Consider the following 20,762-nt stretch of genomic DNA (forward strand, 5'->3'; position numbering starts at 1 on the left):
GTGATTTATCAAACACGAATAGGAATGAAAACAGGTTACATGAAACAGTTACACATCAAAAATCTGGTATTATTAATCTTCTTTTCTTCCTTTTTCTTTCTCCTTATCGTATCTCTCCAGCCACATTCACCCTTAACACAAAGAGTTCTTCCTGAAATCTTCATGCCATTTTCTTGGTTCAGATTTCTTTGGCTACCCCAGCTTTTTGGAAAAAAATCTTTTACTGCTGAGTATTTTTCATTTGCTTGCCTTACTTCATGCCTCCCCCTTCACAGTCCCAAATAGCACTGGATTGATTCTGCTGCAGCAACTGAAAACGGGTGTCTTCTTCCTTCCCATGTTGGACTCTCACCTGGCTTCTCTCTTCTTCACCAGAGAAGCAAGTGGCTTATCAGGGGCCAGTGCCTCAGAAAAGGTACAGCAGTTCGCCTCTGGCTGGCGAGCTCTCTTGACTTCAGCCACAACTGAGAAGCAGTGAGAAGAGTGACTGGTGTGGCTATACTGGCTCCTCCTTGTGGACGTGATCAATAACCAGGAGCCTGGGGTTGGTTGTTGACAAGCAGCTGGGGCAGGGACAGGGGAGGAAGCATGAAAGGTCCCCTACAGGAAATTCTGTTGGGACCCCCAGTATCCTGGCTAATTGGATTCCTAGATTGGGATTGGGGCTTCTAAGCATATACTTTACATGATGAAAATTTCTAACAAAGACATAAATTTGTGCTTTTTCCCCTTTGTTTATTTCGGTCTATATAGCAATTCTAGAGCTGTTTATTAATTAAGATCTCTAAAATTGGCAAGCGACACTAGTTAGGAGATTTTGACACTCTGACTAAGAGATGCCAGTTGTAGGCATCTATTGAAAAAAAAAAAACACTTATTGAGCATCTATAAGCATTGTACCAAGTTCTATAACTCCCTCTTTATTCTTCTAAGTGTTCAGTGACCTGTGGTTATTTCTCTAATGAAATGGAAACTCCTGATGAAGGGCTTTAAGACTCTCCAATGAGTGACATATGTTCCCTCACTTGTAACCTTTATACCAGACATACAGACTCCTACACAGCTGACCTCCTCTCAAGTCCAAGCTTTCTTCAATGTGACCTTTCCTACCTAAAATATACCTGTACTGTACCTCACCTCACTTCTGTCCTATAGCCCATCACTCCTGGTTAAAAATAATAATAATAATTCATAAATATTTATGTATATATAAATTATTGCTTCTGATTACCTTTCTTATGATGACTCCTCTCAAAACCTAGTCCAGCTTTCTGTACCTAGTGGTTATTCAGTAGGCTGTGGATGAATCTCTAAGAGGATTCTTAGAGAATGCTTGATGGGATGCTTCAAAGGTCCAGGGAAAGGTATTTTAAGTTTCCTTCTTACTTCCATATTCAAATCCCTGAGGTTGTCACAAACAATATTGAAGATAATTATTTAATTTTCCTATTGAATTCTTAAAATTATTCTATTAATGATAATCTGATTAAAATCAGTCTATATTGCTCTTCTCAAGATTTCTAATGATGACGATGAATTAGAAGCACATCACTGTATTTTTTTCTTTTGGTAACATGTCTAGTATTGGCTAAGTATATTTCCCTGGAATACATTTGAAATTTCTTGGTTAAAAACAGTCAATTATCCAATGTATCTTCAAATTAAATTTTTATATGCCTGAAATATATAACATATTGCTGCAGTGAAAATGACATGCTGAACTTCCACAAATTATCCAAGAACAAATCTTATTTAGAGAAATTCAGACTCATAATGCAGCCAACCAGAAATCAGTTACTAAATGCTTCACAAGTCCACTTACTATTCAGAATGATGTATAGAGAAGGAATAGAGGATGATTTTGCATTGACCTTCACACAGCAAAATTATGAGTTCTGTTCTCTTTGATTATTAGCTCAGAAATAACCTATTTTAAGCTTTTGGGACTTAAGACTTTAGTTCAGAAAAGCACATGTTTATTCTTATGCCTGTGTTTTGTAGACTTTGCTAAATATTTTTTATGGATTAACATGGAGAATGGATGATATGAATTTCAAGAGCCATTGACAAATAAATCCTAACCATCAAGTAGGAAGTAGAACATTAATGTAAAGAAATGCTATCAAAAGTGGGAAGAAATGAGTAACTGGAAATACAGAGGGCTTAGCATCACAAAGTGCTAAGAGTTCTCAATCAGTTATCTTGTGAGTGTTTAAATCACTGTTAATACTGACAATGTGTTCCATGAATCACGTGGTTGGGATGATTTCTCCTTGTGTGGATTGCCAGTTCTAGAACTCAGTAAAAATGAAGAACAAGTTGAAAACCCTACCAGCCTACTGTATCTACTAAAGCCCCTCAAACATGGAACATCTAATTATAGCTAATTAAGAAGTAAATATGAGTCATAGCAAAAGTATTTCATAGTTGCTTATATTAAAATATTCTCCATTGAGTCATGATTGAGTCTTTTTTAAAAGATTCCAGATGTTAACATATATATATATTTTTTAATTTTCAGTGTTGTATGTATGAGAAGCCAAAATCTTCTTGGGGAGCATGTTGATGACTTGCATGACACAACTGTCATTTCTGTTTTGAATGCATGCCCTGTTTGATCCTGCAAAAGTGTGTAGTGCATATATGTGTGTCCTATATATGTGGTATTTTGGTCTGATAGTGTGTTTGAGTTCTTTCTGGCTCTTTTTCTAGCAGAGTTCAATCCACAGCTTTCTTCATTGGAGGATTTATGAAATAAAAGTGAGTTAATTTGTGTTACACACTCTATTAGATAACCTAGACCTAACAAATTGCTTGACTAAAGCTAAAAAGTAAAAACTTTTAAGAAACATATGAATTAACCTCAGTTGATCTTTAGTGAATTCAAAAAATATATTTTTCTCTATGGTTTATTTTTGAAAAATTTCTGAATTATTCCATAGGCTAACATTTGAAAAAATATCCACCTATAAACAGTTAATATATATGTTTTATAATATGTATCTACCATAGTATTTAGCCATTCTGTGATTTTTTTTTATATCTATAGTAGTCATGTAATTGCCTAAAAAAAAATCATTGCAACAAAAGGGAAAAGCAAAAAATGGATTGAGATTGTGGAATCTTTTAAAAACATAATCAGTTCTGCAGCTCATAGGCCATATTTTTATGCACTTATTCCATTTATTGGGCTTCAAAGAAAGTTGAGTTGCTAATAAAGAATTTGAAGGTACTATAATATTAGATAATGACACTTTCAAAAACAAATTCATATGTTTCTCAGCTGAAGTTAAGATCAAATAGCAAAAAATAAATCTTATTTTTCTACAATTTGCTTCATCCCCTATGTTTAACATTCCCCAATCTTTCTTCTCTAAGTGTCCCACAGTTAGTAAAGGTAACAATGTTAATAGTATGTCTGTTAAATTCACTTTTTAGAAAACTTTTATACTGATTCCAGTTTTACTGAATCTACTTTAACCCTAGAAAACCAGTTTCCTAGAAACTGAACCAGGAAAATAATGAATTGGTCCCTGTAACTGCCAAATCTTTCATACTGGTACGTAGGGAAATCACTGACCTTTTGTTTGTATCAGTGTCCCAATCTGAAAAATAATACCATGCATCTTGTTTGTAAGACTGATTTTGAAAGACAAGAAAATACCAACCCTATAGTTTGCTTTACATGTGGAAGGTTAATCGCGTGCAGTAGTTTTGAGTGGGGGGATGTGGCTTTGACCAGCAGTAGTGAATCTGTGTAATATTGAATAGTGTTACCCTGAGAGTCAACTCTTCCTCATGTTCTTAGCCCCTTTTTCATAGTAGCATTTCTTACCAAATGGAACTTTGTAAGATTCTTTGATACTAAGTTGATGATGATAAATGGCCATGAGTTAAGAGATTTTCCTTTTTGATTTACTTATGTTAATTGTTCTCACCTGATTTGACTCAGAACATTGTCCCTAGGAATTATCATTCTTTGTTCACTGAAACTCTGCTTTCTGAGAAAGTGGAAAATTTATTGCCTGACTCTTCACGGGGCAGTTTTTATGAACGTGGCATACCACAAAAGTATTTCGTGTCCAATTGCCTTTTAGTGATGAGAAAGTGGTGGTGGTGGTGGTGATGACGACGACTAACTCATTTAACATCAACAACGAACATCTATTAAACGTCCATCTCCCTAACCCGATGGTGGGTTTTGCTTCAGAATAAATTGGACATTAGTACTTAGAAAAAATATAAAATAATACTTTGCAGTTCCTGACTCCATTTGAAAAAAATTGGGCACTGTTGTAACCTTAGGAAGTCTATTTCTCTTCCATATTTTGGTCAATATCTAACACAGAGTGTATATAGAGAAAATGTAACCTATAAAACCACTATCTGCAGAAAAGAGGAATGTATCCTTAACCTTGACAATTTTATGATATTTCTCCTTTCCCCTTCTAGAACCTCTACATAATTCCTTTGTCTTGGTTTAGGCCAAAGGTTGCCTACTAAATGACTTACTCTTATATTAAAATCTTTCCTTTTTTGTATTTTTGTAATTTATGAGTGGTTTCTGAAATGGTCTTGCTTTATAGTGAATTTTGCTGAAGGAGATAGGGTTCTTAAAGGCATGAGTGTACTTCCTTGACATATAAATATGGCAAGCATTTCTATAAGCTGTGTTCTTTGTTCCAGATATTCCCTCATCTGCCTTAAAAGTAATGATAAAGCTAAGAGAGGGTAAAGAGGTTATCAGGAAGTTAATACCTCAGTGTTCATTGAGAATTTTTTTTAAACTGGAGAGGAAATTAAAAGCCATTGGATTTTTATGAGTTACTTTATGCAAGAGACCAGTGATCTTGGGCACTCATCACAAATCTCCATCAACCTTAATTAAAACTTGAAGTCATAAATATCTCTTACTATGACACAAAAAAACTAGTTTAAAGGATATATCATGGCTAAACATTTAGCAGGAAGATCCGCTAATAGCCATCACGATATGCAGCACTTTTTCTCAGTCGAAAGCATTTGTCAACCCTGATGTAATTAAAGATTAACTGGAAGCAGAGACAATTCTAAGATGCTGCCAATGCAACGGACTTTGAATGAGTTTGAAGAGAAAAGTTATTATACACCCTGTAAAGTCATGGCACATCATCAGCCTCCACCACCAAAAGTAACAATTGCTAATTGGGAGACTTAGTGTGTTTTTTTCCTATCAATAAGATATTTCAAATTTTCCATTCTATTTAAAATATACTGTCCCATCTCTTTGTACAAAAGAATAAAGGAAATGAACTCTCACCAGAAAGACTGCTTCAATGTTAAAGGTGCTTCTAGCTGCGTGTACGTGAAAAACAATTTTTGTCTTGTATAATTGTTGCTGGAAACCGTTTGCTGTTTAAATGTCAAGCTTCCTCCAGAAAACAATTGGCTGCCCTGTCCTGTACTTGAGTGATAAGATAATGAAAATGCTTTATTTCATTTACAGACAATGCTAATGAGGAAGAGTTGGAAAAGATCAAGTAAGGTAACACTTAGCATGTGATCTTTCAGCTTTTCTTGTTGAGAAGCACTATCAGCTGCTTTCCCAATCTCTCTCATACCTCGTTAAACTATACCTCAGGATTTCATCACTCTTCAATTGTTTTTTTTCCCCATAAACTTTAAGCAAACCATGTGATGCTTTTTAAGTAAATAGAAATCACACTGATCAATCACATCCAAATCATCCTCTTGCTAATCTCTGGTCACTTCTCAGCATCATTCGCAACATCTGGTTTCTGTTCTCTGTACCACAGGGTCTAGAAAATGCCTTTGCTCCAGATCAGGTATAAAATAATGGCACTAGGGTAGGGACAACTCCAGAGAGAAGGAAGATCCCTGTAATTTACTGTTTTTGTTCACTGAAAACTGAGTCTAAGATTTTCTAAACTCAAAAATCCCTTTATTGCTACGTATTTGGAGTGTATCATGAGAACAATTTTCCATCATTTTCTCTTCTCACTTCAAGAAATAAATAGCTCTTTGGAGTGAGAGGAGTTTATGGATCCTATAACTTACCAAGCTCTGGCTCTTCTTATAACTTGTAAAATATATAAGATATAAACTAAGCTTCTAATTTGTTCAGTGGTGATACCACTCTTGGACACAAATAAATATCAAGATGAAACTGACTTTTGTATGACTACTCCTTGGAATAAATCAAAGGGATTTTATTTGTGAAAATCTTTTTTGCTCAAATTTCTATTTTTAAAAGTTGGTATTCCTTTTGAATAGTGATTCATTTTCTTAGACCCTGGAACATGACAATCTTTTTTCTTCCATTCTGATTGAATCATGCTATTACTTAAATTTTTCTTTGATTTTGTCACTTTCATTATTGTGAATTAAGAAAATACTTATCAAAATGATTTTTTAGTTATGGTAATGTCTTAATTGCTTTAACAAGTATTTCTTACTGTAAAAACTTTCTTCCCAGTTGTTATAGAATTAATGACCAAAAGATAATTTGGATCATAGAAAGGTCAGGTCCACATTAAAAATCACCTTTATCATTTTAATAAAATTAAAAACATTTATTAAGGAAAATTGCTGAATATTTCTGGCTTACTGTTCACTATGTTTTCTACAGGCCAAAATAAAATTTCAACAATCTTAAAGAAATGTTTGCACTGTTCATATTTGTATTACACTTTTTTCTTTGTAATTGTACTTCAGAATTAGTGTTATCTTGAAAGTATATATGTTTAAAAATTCAGGTAATTTGGCTTTCTTCATTCTGTGTCTATCTTATACTATATCTATGTAAAAACATTGTAATCCATTAATATGTAGCAATATCTCTCTTCCAGTTGTAGTTAACATGTAATGCTAGAACAGGATATTATATAGTTTTTAGTATTACTTAGTGGAAATAATCCATTTTATTGTGAGGTAAAAGAACAAACATAAAGATTCTTCTTTAAATAGTTCATTTAATTTATATTTAAATTTAATTTTAAGGATCAATTCAGTCAACATAAATCCATGTCTTTTCCTTTGATCTACAATAAATAAATAAATAAATAAACATCTACTCTTTACTATTTTTATGTCTAAACTTCTTAGAGTTTTTAATTACTAATAATCCAATTGTACATTCAAGCTGGTGAATTTTCTAGCTGGCCATTGATGACACAGAATTCCCTGTGTCTAACTGCACTCATTGGGAGATTAATTTTAGTGTACATGGTAATATGGCTTTTGGGTTTTTAGCCTAAGGAATTTTCAGTTTTATAAAGTTTAATGGGGATATTGAATGCTGTGTAGAAAAAAATCTTTTTTTTTCCATTGAGAACATACTGAGTACCTGATAATTCATTCAGTTTGTCAATGTCCCCTAAAATATATGCCGTATTCATCCATATTAGTGTTACAAGAGCAGAGTGTTAAATTCAAAATCCAGGGAAAGTTTGAAATTTCAATTACCACCTAGTCCGCCATCCTTCACATACAATGAGACTGCTCCCCCAATTCTTTCCTCCAGGGATTGAAGGAGGGAGGGCAATGTTCAAGTAAATTGTGCTTCCTGAGAAACTAAGGGATAAATGACTGTACGTGTAGTTGCGTGTGTTACTATGTTACTGTGTTGTGGAAATGCATCCCTTTTCTAATGATTTCAGCCTTCCCCTTAAAGATTCTTGTGTGAGTAAAGATTTTTCCTCTTTTATTTTTGGAAAGAGAATATAATTTATTTGCATGACACTTAAATACAAGTATTTTACATTTGATAGAACTATGCTCAAAGTCAAAGGTGAAGTTTTCATATAAATAGGTCATTTTCTTCTTTGGAATCTTGGTTTCTGGGAATAAGGTCTACTTTTTTATAGCAGGGCTTCGGTATGCTGCCTGTATTTGAGCACCCATGGTGAAGGTGAGATCTGAGAATTATACACTTTGTGGCAAAGACTTCAATAGAGTCAGATAGTGTTGTTAGATATTCTCTCCAGTATGGAGTTTTTCTTTGCTTGTTTTTTGCAGAAGTGATATAACCATAGAGCGGGGAAGTGCTTTATTGACATTGTTAGCTTTTTAATATGCACATCTCCCCTGTATACAATTTCATCAGCTCATGGAATTTTCCATTACTTAAATATCTGCTTTTCATTTTCATTGTCTTGCCGATAGCAGATTTTTTCTGCTATGGAAATCTAATCTGTGGCAATCACATAATGTGGGGTTGTATTTACTAATGAAAACAAGAGGGGTGAAGAGCCGACTTGAGGAGTAATTGCTGTTCAGGACAGACTTAGATATTATTTGGAGTAAATGTGTTACCACCTAATAATGAGTAGGAAAAAAATACACCTAAACTTACCCCTGAAAAGGAAGAATGTATAAAGTACATGCTATATTTAAATGGTGTGTTAGCCAGTAAATAATTACGGATTCCGTAGTGTTTCCTCTTTTGGGGATAGTAGCATCCTTTAAAACATTCATTCTGGTTTTCCACAAGCACACTTTCCATTGTGCACATTTCTAATTCTGCCCACACTCAGCTGTTGTAGAAAAATGTTATTTTAAGAAGGAAGGGATCGATGTCTCCATAAACTTGGGCAACTGGATAATTATCCTGGTCAAAGTATTATACTTCGGTGACAAAATGCATTTTGGCAGAGAAATGATGATGCTTTGAGTTATTGTAATATTTTATTCTTTAGAAGAAGCTTATCATTGATAATTTATTATAAGGCTAAATTATTCAACAAGAAAGTTTCATGAGCTTGGAAGAGAAGGTGTATATGAATTTTGTGAATAAATTCTGTGGGGGTCCAACAAAAAATGGAAAATAAATAATGAAATAATCGCCTCTATAGATGGCAAGCAGAAATGATTTTATACTACATTGTGTGTGTTTTAACATAGAAGAATGAGTTTATCAGTGGGTATGATAATAAACTTATGTGCTTTCAATAAATCACTTTAATTCTATGAGAAGTAACCATTGTGATAATATAAAGACATACACATTGCAATTTCTATTCTCAACAATAACAGTTGAAAATTGTTTTAAAGAGAGTTCATCCTTTGAATAATATAATATGACTATGTGATGACATCTCATTAGCATATCTTCTGTTACTTGATGCCTTATTTTTTTAGTAATATATCTTTTTTATAAAGATTTTATTTTAATCACTTAGCATAATTTTAATGAACTATAAAACACTTTATTCACTAGTTGAATGAGACAATTTATAATAAGACTTTTGGCAAGGATATTGTTAATTTAAACTAAAGAACACTCTCAACACTGTAAGTCTGCAGGGCATAGTTAAACCTGACACCTTGGATGACACATTAAAAATGCATCAGTGAAAACCTCTAAGTGCTTTAATTTAAGAAACGGTAGAGAAACAGATTAACACATTTTTAAGTGTCTCACACAGTCAGACATAGTGGGGAAAAAAGTCATTATTTAACAATTATCATGTCCTTTCTACAAAGACCTCATATCCTGATAATACGTAGATGATGATCCTTAAAAAATTGCAAAAACTGAAAATCTTATTGGTCATTGACTTTCTCAACTGTGAATGACCAAAATGGCTTTTCTTTGCTGTCTCATTTCAAATGATTCTGCCTATGTATTTGAAAAAATTAGTTGCTTACATGTTTTTGAAGGAAATATAAAATTCTTTTAAAAATACTTACTATTAATTTTGTCCCCCCAAATTCCTGTTATTTGGAAATGCTATAAAGTCAACCTCATAATTAGGGCTTATAAGAGTCCACAATGCTGCAATAAACAAAGGGCTAATAGCATGAGCATTTGCATTCTAAAGGACTGTATTTTTACCTCAATTAATTACACTCCTAAAATTTGTAGTAAGTTTATTTAAAATAGAGATAGCTTAATGTCAGTAAATATTTGATTATCCCCTCAAAATACATGGCGCCATAATTAAATTTTATATTGAGATGATTTTTTTCTTGCTGTTTTGACAGGGTTTTCCCATAGGTATAAGATATCATACATTTTTATGTATTGTAATTCATAACTACAGGGATTTCTGTAACAATGGCATTACATTTATTTGACCACTCATGTTGAATTTTTAAAATGTTGTGGGTCCTTTGGGGAGAGAATCTGGATGAGTTGGCACAAAGTGAAAGGACAAAATGTAATCTCAGGCAGAAGATGGATTCCATAATGCCTGCGTGCTAGCTCTAAGATGTTTAATTTGGGGTCATAGACTGGCCTTCACATTGCTAATGTGTGCTACTAAGTCAGCTGATGGTTTCCCAAGACCCTTTCTGGGCTGATCAAAGGGAAGGGAACTAATATAACTTGACTCCAGGATGATGGAGCTAAGGGTTCGTTCACACATTACATGGCTTTTTAATTCAAAGGTATATATATATATATATATATATATATATATATACACACACACACATATAATGCATATCAGATATATTTAACACATATATGTATATATGTTAGATATCCATATATATATACACATATGTATGTATATATATATGTTAAATTGAGTGTGACCGGGAGGAGATTTATTGGTTTTAAAGCCCCCTAAATGTTTACAATGAAATTAAATCATAATTTTGTAAGGACTGGTTGACAAGCCCTGGTTGACAGCAATATATACACACATATGCATGTATTTATATATACATATCTACAAACATACACACACATATGAAACACTTAAGGTAAAATTTCTAAAAAAAATAAAAGACAAAGCAAGGCCAGACTTCAGCCTGGTGGGTCCTCTGGGGAGCTGACCTTGTCTCTCTCCCTTCAACAATATTTGAAAGGACAGTGGGAGTTGCAGGGGGATTATATTTATGTTTAATGAGTATAAATGATATGAACATCTATTTGAGGAACCAGAAAGTTGTGTTTCGGTGTGCAGTTCTACTTACTTCACATCCCTGTTTTCAATGACACATCGATAGGCTTAGTCAACTTGACGGAGGCATCCGAGAGCCACAGCTTTGATAACGGATTGCAGTCTGACCAGGAAGGTCTATGAAAATTGTTTACTTATGAATTTATTCATTTTTTACCTCTTAAATGCCCAAAGAGGTATTCATAAAAGGAAATTATACACCTATAAAAACATGCTGTGTAATAATACTGCTACCTGGCTTGACTTTGACATTGGAATCTCAGGCTTCACAATTTCCAATCTATTGTGAATGTCTTGAGTGTCATAGAATTGCTGAATTAAAATAACACGCAATGGGTTTAAAGGCCTGTACGTATTAAGGCTAACAAAAGATACCACTTTCAATAAAAGTTCAGTGGCTCTCCTTGTTTGTCTGATGGCAAAGACATTGAAGATTTCTGTGATTTATTTTACATAGAAGGGTGAAAAATAGCATCATATTCATTTGTTATGGGAAAAAATGAACTGTCCTTTAGTTTTATCTCTCTGAGAAAAAGAATACATGTTCTAGATTTTTTAATTTAAAATCTCATTAACTCTTAGATTGACAGAAGGATTTTTGATCTTTGAGGAGAAATTTTCTTAGTCTGTTGGTTTTTTCGAGGCAAAAAATAGATTTAAAAACAATATTACCAAAAAAAAAATATATATTACCAATGAATCTTGCTACTTAATAAATTCAAAACCTCAGCAGAAATAGTTCAACAATTCAGAATAACTTCAGTTATTTTCCTTCATCAACTTGATACCTCTGGCTTTCATTCTGTTTCCATTTGTTGTTACTTTATAATTTTAGCACTTTTAAAATGGCACTTTCCCTCACTTGCCAACCTCTTGTCTTGATGGAGACTGAAGTGTAACTAAATATCTATAATTATAATTTAGGACAAGTCTTCCCTGGGATTCTTGAAGAGTTTATTCTGCTTTTCTTGCCCTCCATATTAAAATCACCACTTTTGTTTAGAACTCATTATCGTAATTCCAGGTGTTTCATTATTATTGTTTTCTGTTATTGTTATTATTAGAAACTCTAGGGAAAAGAAGGCCTTGGCTAGTTTGCTGTGAATTTTATATTTATCAGAGCTATAAATGGCAAAAGGGTCCACAGGAAAATTAACTTGTTTCATTTGAAATAAAGACCTAAATTTACATGACAATGTGGGTTGTAAAATGAAATATAAATTTTAGTTCAAATGACAGAAGTAGTTAAACATGGCATGAAAAGCACAGCCTGGGGGCTTCAGTGGATCCTAATGTGACTGGTATTTTTGTTTCTCAAATTTTAACAGAGAAATGTAAGTTCTAAATCTTGATAATTAAAATCTCCCCTCCCTGCCGCCAATTCATCAATCTCATTTTGCTCTTTGCATACTAATCACATAATTAGATCATTGCCCTCCGTGTTCATCTGAGGAAGAATGGAGAGTATGGAGTTGGTGCAATTTCAGTATTAGATCACCTTAGGCCACCTAAACTTTAAATGAAGTAACAATATTTTTAAATGCTAAATGGTTGTCTTAGTTGTTGTAACTGTCAAATCTAGAGCCAAGACTTTCACATTGATTTAACACATTTTGCAATTGAGAAACATTGAGAAAAAACTCAATGTTAGCTAAATAATTTGTGTTATTGGCTCTGGGGAAATTATTTGTGTAAGGAACTTTGAGAAATAATTTCTTTCATATGATACTTTAAAATTTATCCACATTTTGCTAAGCATGCTGCTTAATTAAAAGAGAACTGGGAATCAAGGTAAGAAGAGAATTGGCAGTAGAATAGGAAAAGCTGCATCTTTTCCAAAAGGTAGAATAAGGTTTCTTTGAGTTAAACAGTAGCATAGCATCAAAAAAATTGCAATCATTCCATCTAAGGTTTGTGCCCTCACGTCCAAATGTAAGTGTATTTTTTTAGAATTTTCTTTTCAGAAACTGATACAACAGTGTGCGAAGTGTGGCAGGTGAGAACCATACCTGTAAGGGTAAATGAATTATAACTCTGTAGTGATGGTAAAATCGTGTCTTAAACTCAAGACTTTTTCCCGATGACCCTGACATTAGTATGCTACCTGACCGAACTCTATACAAGTAACTTAGGAAAATGTAATTAGTTTCATTAAGAAATAGATTTCATGTAAAAAGCACAGGTAGATTGCATAGATGATCTCTGATATAATTCTAGCTAAACTTAAATTACTCAAATTGCTGCACACCCTAAAGTACTTTAGTTCGTTATTATTTTCTGATATGATTTTTGGAAGGATCACTTTGAAAGAAATATATATCCTTAAGCAAATGAAATTCCATGTGACTAACAGTCAATCAAATATTTATTGAGCACCTACTATGCATAATTAAGTATCATGCGAGGTGCTGGACCACTACCATCTTAGTTGCTAACACAAAATCATGGAATAATCAAATAAATTACAAAACGGCTTCCTCTACATCACATTGTCAAAGGCTGATGCTTTCTCATAACTGTCATCAGTTTCCCATAATATTACCATAACTGACACCCAGAAACAGGATGCAAAACATGAAAGTTTAAAGGATACATGTAATTTAAATGTTCTCTTTAAAAGTAACTGTGCTTTTGATTTCCTAAAGGCAAATTGGTTTCACTTTATAAAAGTCTGAGGATTAAGTAATAAAATGTCCAATATGAATCCATTGCTTTGTTTCCAACTAAATAGCCACATTTTCTTAGTATTCGTTTATTTTTAACATTATTTTGGGGGAGCTTCAGTTAACTAAGGAATTTATATCTTATATATTAAATGTTATATCATAAAACTAGGAAGTTTTTAGTAAGGAATTAAGCCAAATTTGACTAGGTATATGTTTATAAATAAGATTTCTGTTATCATTCTTTAAAAATGCTCTGAAGGTCTGTGGTATTAAATTTTTTTGTTAAAAGGAATGGATATTATCTGGTTTATTTCAGAATTTTAAAATATGTTTAAGCAGTTCTACTTTTTAAAATAAAATGTTAGACTAAGATATATTAATCAACAGCTAATAAAGAGGTAAGTATATTCTTTTAAAATTACAGAAATAATCCACTCTAAACTTTACTACCATTGTATCAGATATGAATAAGACAAACTTTAATTGAAATAAAAAAACTTTATTCAGAAAAAGAAAAAAACTTACAGTTTATAAACATCCGAAGTGTCTTTAGCATATATAATTTTAGGGTTTTCACTTGTCTTAATTTTGCTGAGCCAATCAAGTATTCTCAAAACACCTCAAAATTTAGCTAAATATTTGTTTATTTTTAGGAACTCTCAGAAAACGAAGTGGTTGGATCTTATTTCTCTGTGAAGTCTTTCTTTTGGAGGGTAATGTCTAAATTCTTTATATTAATGTTCCTGACTTTTGGTTCTGAATAGTTATTTTGAGAGTTAAATGTGAATTAAGAAATTCCCTTTTTAAAATAGGTTCTCAGAGAGATGTATTCATTTGTCTTCTTTATTAACTCTTATTCTGAGTCATTTAGGTGACTCACTCTTCATTTGTAAAAATTAAGAACTTCATATATTTAACATATTGCTTTGAAATCAGTTCCTTGTGGGCCCAAATTTATCCCAGATTCTTAACAATTAGAGGCCCACAGATCTTTCAGGAATATGATGGCACTGTCTAGAGGGTCCATAAAGGTTCTTTTTCCCTTCTTGTAAAATCTGTTCCATCTATCTGGGAAAAATTTACTTCTATTACGGTGATCTTGTACTATACACATACTAGATAGTGTTTTTTCTTTGGAAAAAAAAATCCTATGAATTAGAAAACAGCAACTCTGCTTTTGCTTTGAATAAAAAAAAAAAAAGAAAATTCCACAGAGAACTTGTTTTCAGTGCCATTGCAATTTAATGTTATTTACGCTTTCATGACTTAAACATAATGAGTTCTGTCATCCTTTTCCTCTGCTTTAATTCTGCATTGTGCAAGGCGTGATTTATGCCTTTTTGCTAATGATTTATGCATTTTTACTAATGCACTCACTGCTTTGCCTTCAAAAGTTTCCCTCTTTCCTTGAATGTTCACACTTGGCACGTGACTACCTAGCAATAGATACTGCAATGAAAATGCTACACTCATAGAACTTTGACATTTTCTTTTTTTTTTTTTTTTTTTTTTTTTTGCGGTACGCGGGCCTCTCACTGTTGTGGCCTCTCCCATTGCGGAGCACAGGCTCCGGACGCGCAGGCTCAGCGGCCATGGCTCACGGGCCCAGCCGCTCCGCGGCATGTGGGATCCTCCCAGACCGGGACGCGAACCTGTGTCCCCTGCATCGGCAGGCGGACTCTCAACCACTGCGCCAGCAGGGAAGCCCTGCCATTTTCTTTTCTTGGCTTTTAAACTGCTCATGACTGAAAACTACATTTCTCCTTTTAGAATTTTAAGATTTGTTTCAGTGTCTCATAAGCAGACTGGCAGGTACTAGATTAAGTCATGCATCGACTTGACCAGTGAGCAAGTAAACCCACATCTCTTTATCTTCTGCCTCCTCCACACACATTTTTTTTTTTTTTTGCAGTCTTGTATTTGTGTGAGCTCATTTTAATTATTATAGCCTCTTCATTTCCTTTCAGTCTACTGATGGCTGCCTTCACTGATGTTATTCTGTATCGTTGGTAAAATAATATTTCCTCTTATATGTTCATGCATTATCCATGAACACACAGAGTGACTGCTTTCGAATTGTCCCATTACTTTAAATGGAAAATGGCTTTTGGGGAATTTTTTTTCTCTGTTTTCTTAAGACCCACAATTACTGTGAATTCATATGCCAACCAAGCAGAATTCAGGGGTGTTCTGTGTTGTGTTTGTTCTGCATGCGGCAAATATGCAGCATGATCATTTTGAAGACTTGCCACCAGGACCAACTCCATAAACACTACTTTTCAAGGGTTTTCTTTTCAAACGATTTTTTTCAGCATCTTCTTTTCACTTTCTACTTCCAAATTAGTCTTCCACTTATCAGTATTTCCCATTTGGTTGTATCCATCCTTAAATATTCTTTATTAACCTTTCTCAGTCTCTTAAACTGTCTTATTTTATTTATTTTTGTTTGTTTGTTTTTTTGTTTGTTTGATTTTTTTGCGGTGTGCGGGCCTCTCACTGTTGTGGCCTCTCCCGTTGCGGAGTACAGGCTCCGGACGTGCAGGCTCAGCGGCCATGGCTCACGGGCCTAGCCACTCTGTGGCATGTGGGATCTTCCCAGACTGGGGCACGAGCCCGTGTCCCCTGCATCGGCAGGCAGACTCTCAACCACTGCGCCACCAGGGAAGCCCAACTGTCTTATTTTAGAATATCAAATATGCACATTTAAAAGATAGCTTTTTTTGTATCTGAAGTACAGTGGTCTATTGTCTTTCTTCTGAGCATATATTGAATGACAAACAAATGGAGTCATAAAAGCAGAACCTTTCGGGGTCATTTATTTTACCAATGAGGAAACTAAGGCCCAGAGAAGTGATGCCATTGCCCTGGAGTACCTAAATGGTATGATCAGGGCCAATATTTCTCTTTCTGAATGTCATAGAAATAAATGTTTTGGTGAAGACTTAAAGCACTCGAGTTCCTTTTGGGGTTGATGAATAGAGATGCGATATATAAGTAGAGCTGCCCCTTAGTTAGTCTTCATTGACAGCCTTTCAAATTCTTATTGCGTTATGTGACCCTCTCCTCCGCAGCTCCTTAAGCCACCAATGAGTAGATATGTTTCAGGGCTGTGATGTTGCTGTATTTTAGGTTCCATTTTACAAAATCAGAAAATCAGTGACCAAGTCTGCTTTAGATCAGTGTGATCTTTCATATTCACAGTCAAAGGTCACTCTGATACCCAGCCTCATTGACCTTTGCCCCAGCAATATTTGTATTCTGATGAACTTTTAGAGGAGATGTATATGAAAAGAGGTTTCCCATAACATTTTCAGATATGCAGAAAACCTAACAGCTCAGATAAAATCTTACATGAAGAGACTATGTGTGCTTCGTGAATTAAATAGAATGTGATTTGAAAGAAAAATTTAACAGCTTATTTTTAAGGATTAATACATGTGTCCAGGAGACAGTACCTGAGTTACACCGAGTGAAACTAAACCTGTTGAGAACTTGCTCAACGGATGTCAGTGCTACTTGCTGTATCTTAATTTTCTTGAGAGCGGAATAATGGAAAGAAAAGTGATAAAGGGATATTCTAATTTTTCCAAAAGCATGCCATTTATAATTTATCAAAACATGGTATCTTAGGACGCAAAACATTAAGCAGTGGTTATGGCAATTATCGTGTTTCTCATGAGAGTAATAAAAATGTGAAGCCAATTGGATTACTCTAAGTCAGAATTTCATTAAAGACTTTTAACTTCCTATTAAAGGATGGTAATTCAGTGCAGTTCTTTCAAATATTTAGTACATTTAAGTTCCTTCTCAGTTATCTCCATTGACTAGACATTTAGATTCTGGTGACTGAGAGCTAATTGAACAATCCATCTTATGAGAGCATTGTAGTGAATTAAAGAGAGATTTTAATATTGTTTAAATGGAGAAGGCTGGGCTATGCCAAGATACCTCATACAAAAAAGTGGAGAATGGATCGTAATATGAAATGGGTGAAAAGGAGTGCATAGAATAGAGAACAATCCAGAGTTATGTGAGAGCACTACCTTGTGGTAGGATCAGACAGAAGTATGGTTAAAGGAAGACCCTGCAGACCAAGGAGAAGAGATAGTGCCTTTGTAAAACAAGAATGTGATCCTTTGCGGAAGTGCTTACATTCTGAACAACTCAACTGTATATGACATACACCCAAGAAAAGTTCAAGTATTATTTCTATCAATAGGTGTGAACGTAAGACCCTCAGGAAAAAAAATTAACTTTTAATTTAAAGTCTCGAAAAATGTCTCTGTAAGTCAAACACAGGACTCATTATTTCTTTCCCATACCATTGGTAGAAACCTATAGATTACTTCAGCAAACCAACAGGGTTACAAGTTATATGGTGCTTTTCTATTAGTATATATTTTGAGCAAATATAGTAAAAGCTTAAGATCATTTGTTTGGCCAGTTAAGTTTAGAGAGGGTAGTTAGAACATCTGAAGTAAACATAAATACCTTCCTGACAATGTAAATTGTATCAAGAAGCAGTAGAAATAGGAAAGAAGGTTTAAAGATAAAAACCTGGAGAATTTCTCTAAGTATTATAGTGCCAGTGAATCATCTTCTAAGAAAAAAAAGGGATCGAAGCCTTATTATTAGACGAGACACTTCAAACTAGGCTGGACAAAGCACTGGGAGGGTTTTCTGTAAAGGCAATCCTGCTTTGAGCGGATGGATGGACTGTAGAACAAATCTACTTGTTGGACTTATCATCCAGGTGCAATTCACTGGAATAAACTCAGCAGGAAAAGGGAAAGATAGAACATGCCTGTGCCTGGGATTGAGCTAATAATTGCTCCACGCTCCAAGCTTTGCAGCACAAAACAGTCATTCCAGGCTGTCATTATCTCTTCTTTGTAGTGTCTGTGGATCATTTGATTAAATAAAAGCATGTGCACCTCTGTGCTGAAGATAGAGGAAAGGGCTGCCTCCACACACAGCCATTGTAAAGACACAAGCAATGTCTTTCACTCCAGTTTCATAGTGTCTAGGTCTCATTTAGAAGGATTAGTTTGTACACAGGTTAAAAAAAAAAAAAAAAACAAGATAACAAAAACCAAGGATTATTTGCACACAACAGGGAGAAGATTGGTATGACTGAATGTTCCTTTAGCCACTGTTAAGTCTAAACAGACTTTTTTGGTTTTGTTCTCTGTTTTAATCAGGATCTAGAATAATAGGAATCTATCATTAGTGATCCAGTTTTTAAGGAATGCAATTAGTAAACTTTATTAACGAGAACTGGAACATAGAAGTGTTCTTAATTTGTATGAAAGATTCTACAGCTTCACCACCTTTTTAATGAGACTACAGTTATAGAGTACAGTTAACTCACATATGTTTTGCTTAACAATATATGCTAGAGTTACTACCACTCGAAAACTTTTTCTTCCTTTAAGCCCTTGATTAGCCTTTCTTAGTAACCTATACCCAGGGATATATTTCATCTAAACATAAGTCAGAGTATTTCAACAAATCCTGTACAAATTAAACGCATTTTGGGGGTTGAACTTCATAGGCTCTGTCCACAAATTGAGATGTAGTGGGGAAAATCGTCAGTTAGTTATCAGCAATTCCAGATTCAAATCTCAGACTTGCCAATCTCTAGCCATTTGGCGTTAAGTAGGGTATTTATCTTCTCTGTGCCTCAGTTTCTGTACCTTAAAAACACTTGTCATGAAAAACACTGGATTATGAAAACTCCAGCACATAATACCTGCTCAATACATGTTTACTTCTTTGTGCGATCTAACCCATCTTTCAGACTGGCCTAATTCAGTCCTCCTTGTTGATATTAGTAAAGCTGTTGATTCTCATCATAATTCTGTTGTTTGGAAACTTTGTCTAGCTGCTCTACAAGTCATTTAATACAGACTTTTAGCTCCACCATGATAATTTCCTTCCATTGTTTCCTGTTCATCTGTATCTTTTTTATCCATCTCTTGCTGCTCTTGGTCTTAATAGTGAAGGGAACTTAGGCTTATTTTTTTAGTAGCAAAGGCAACAAAGATAAGTATTGTGTGGGGCAAAATTTCTCTGTTACTTTAGAAATATCTCTTTAAAAGTTACAGAAGATTCACATGTGGGATGCAGTTAGCATGATCATAGTTATTGCCTGTCCAGGCAACATTTATTCTTCTGGAGCCTTACCACTTTTTTGACATTGGAAACAGTCTCCAGAAATTTTGGAGTGACAGACTTGAGAAAGTGATTCTTTCCATGATTTCTCTTGCTCTGTTTCTTTTCTCTGCTGCACCTACTAATAAAACCCTGAAACCACTCAAACCGGATCCATCACCATACAATCTCTGCACTTTATTTTCTTGACCACTGCAGCATTATGTTACTAAAGAAGGAGCTGGAAACTATCGTGGCATTGGCATTTGTCTTCACTGTGTTAGGAGACATTTTCTGACAGTGACTTGAGAAGCAAATACATATTTTTTTCAAATAATATTTTTTAAAGAGTGATGCTAAACTGATTGACATGAGGTGTTGATAGTTGCCCAAAGATTTCCCATACGGCTCTGATCATTCATTTCCATCCAGACATGCGGCAGGACTGCTCTTCCTGTCCTGGGCTTCTGCAGAGCAGAGCTTCAGAATGCTCATTACCAAAATGCACAAGTAAATTCAACCAGTTTGTTTATGTTTTCTGAGCTTACATGAGCTGTGAACTCTCATGGCTGACTTACTCTCCTGAAAACCATTCCGTATCCTAACATCTTTTATGTATATGAAAAGGGATTGAAGTCTTGAATTCGTTTGCAAGGGATAATGTGCATAAACTAATATTCTGTTTAAAATGCCAGCTCACTAATTCTAAAATCTTACTAAAGATACATGTCTGTGACTAATTACCTGAGACTTTGAAATTTGTATTATTACCTGATATCTTGATATTCTTTATTAAATCTGAACTTGGACGAATATTCCTTATGAGAGTGGATCTCAAACTTCAGTGTGCATGAGAACCACATGGGGCACATGTTGGAGAAACACGTGCAGCTCTGCCCACAAGAACCGAATCATATCCTGGAGGATCAGGCCTGGCGATTTCAACAAATTGCCCGTTAAAACTGGGGAATTACTGCTTTAAAAGTTCAAAGAGTACTTTTTCCTTTTTGGAGTTGGCTCTTTGCTTCGAAGC

At 34.4% G+C, this 20,762-nt stretch overlaps 1 protein-coding gene across 1 annotated transcript in view; it reads left to right on the forward strand.

The window, feature by feature from the left end:
* The window catches only part of MCTP1 (multiple C2 and transmembrane domain containing 1), a 546,887-nt gene that overhangs the window by 301,159 nt on the left and 224,966 nt on the right, over positions 1–20,762 (forward strand). Inside the window, exons 6-7 of the mRNA XM_060009153.1 lie at positions 5,486–5,524; positions 14,230–14,289. Of these exons, the coding sequence (XP_059865136.1) occupies positions 5,486–5,524; positions 14,230–14,289 (99 nt within the window). The remainder of the gene's footprint in view (positions 1–5,485; positions 5,525–14,229; positions 14,290–20,762) is intronic.

Source organism: Delphinus delphis, chromosome 3, assembly GCF_949987515.2.
Source record: "Delphinus delphis chromosome 3, mDelDel1.2, whole genome shotgun sequence".
Classification (NCBI taxonomy): Eukaryota; Metazoa; Chordata; class Mammalia; order Artiodactyla; family Delphinidae; genus Delphinus; species Delphinus delphis.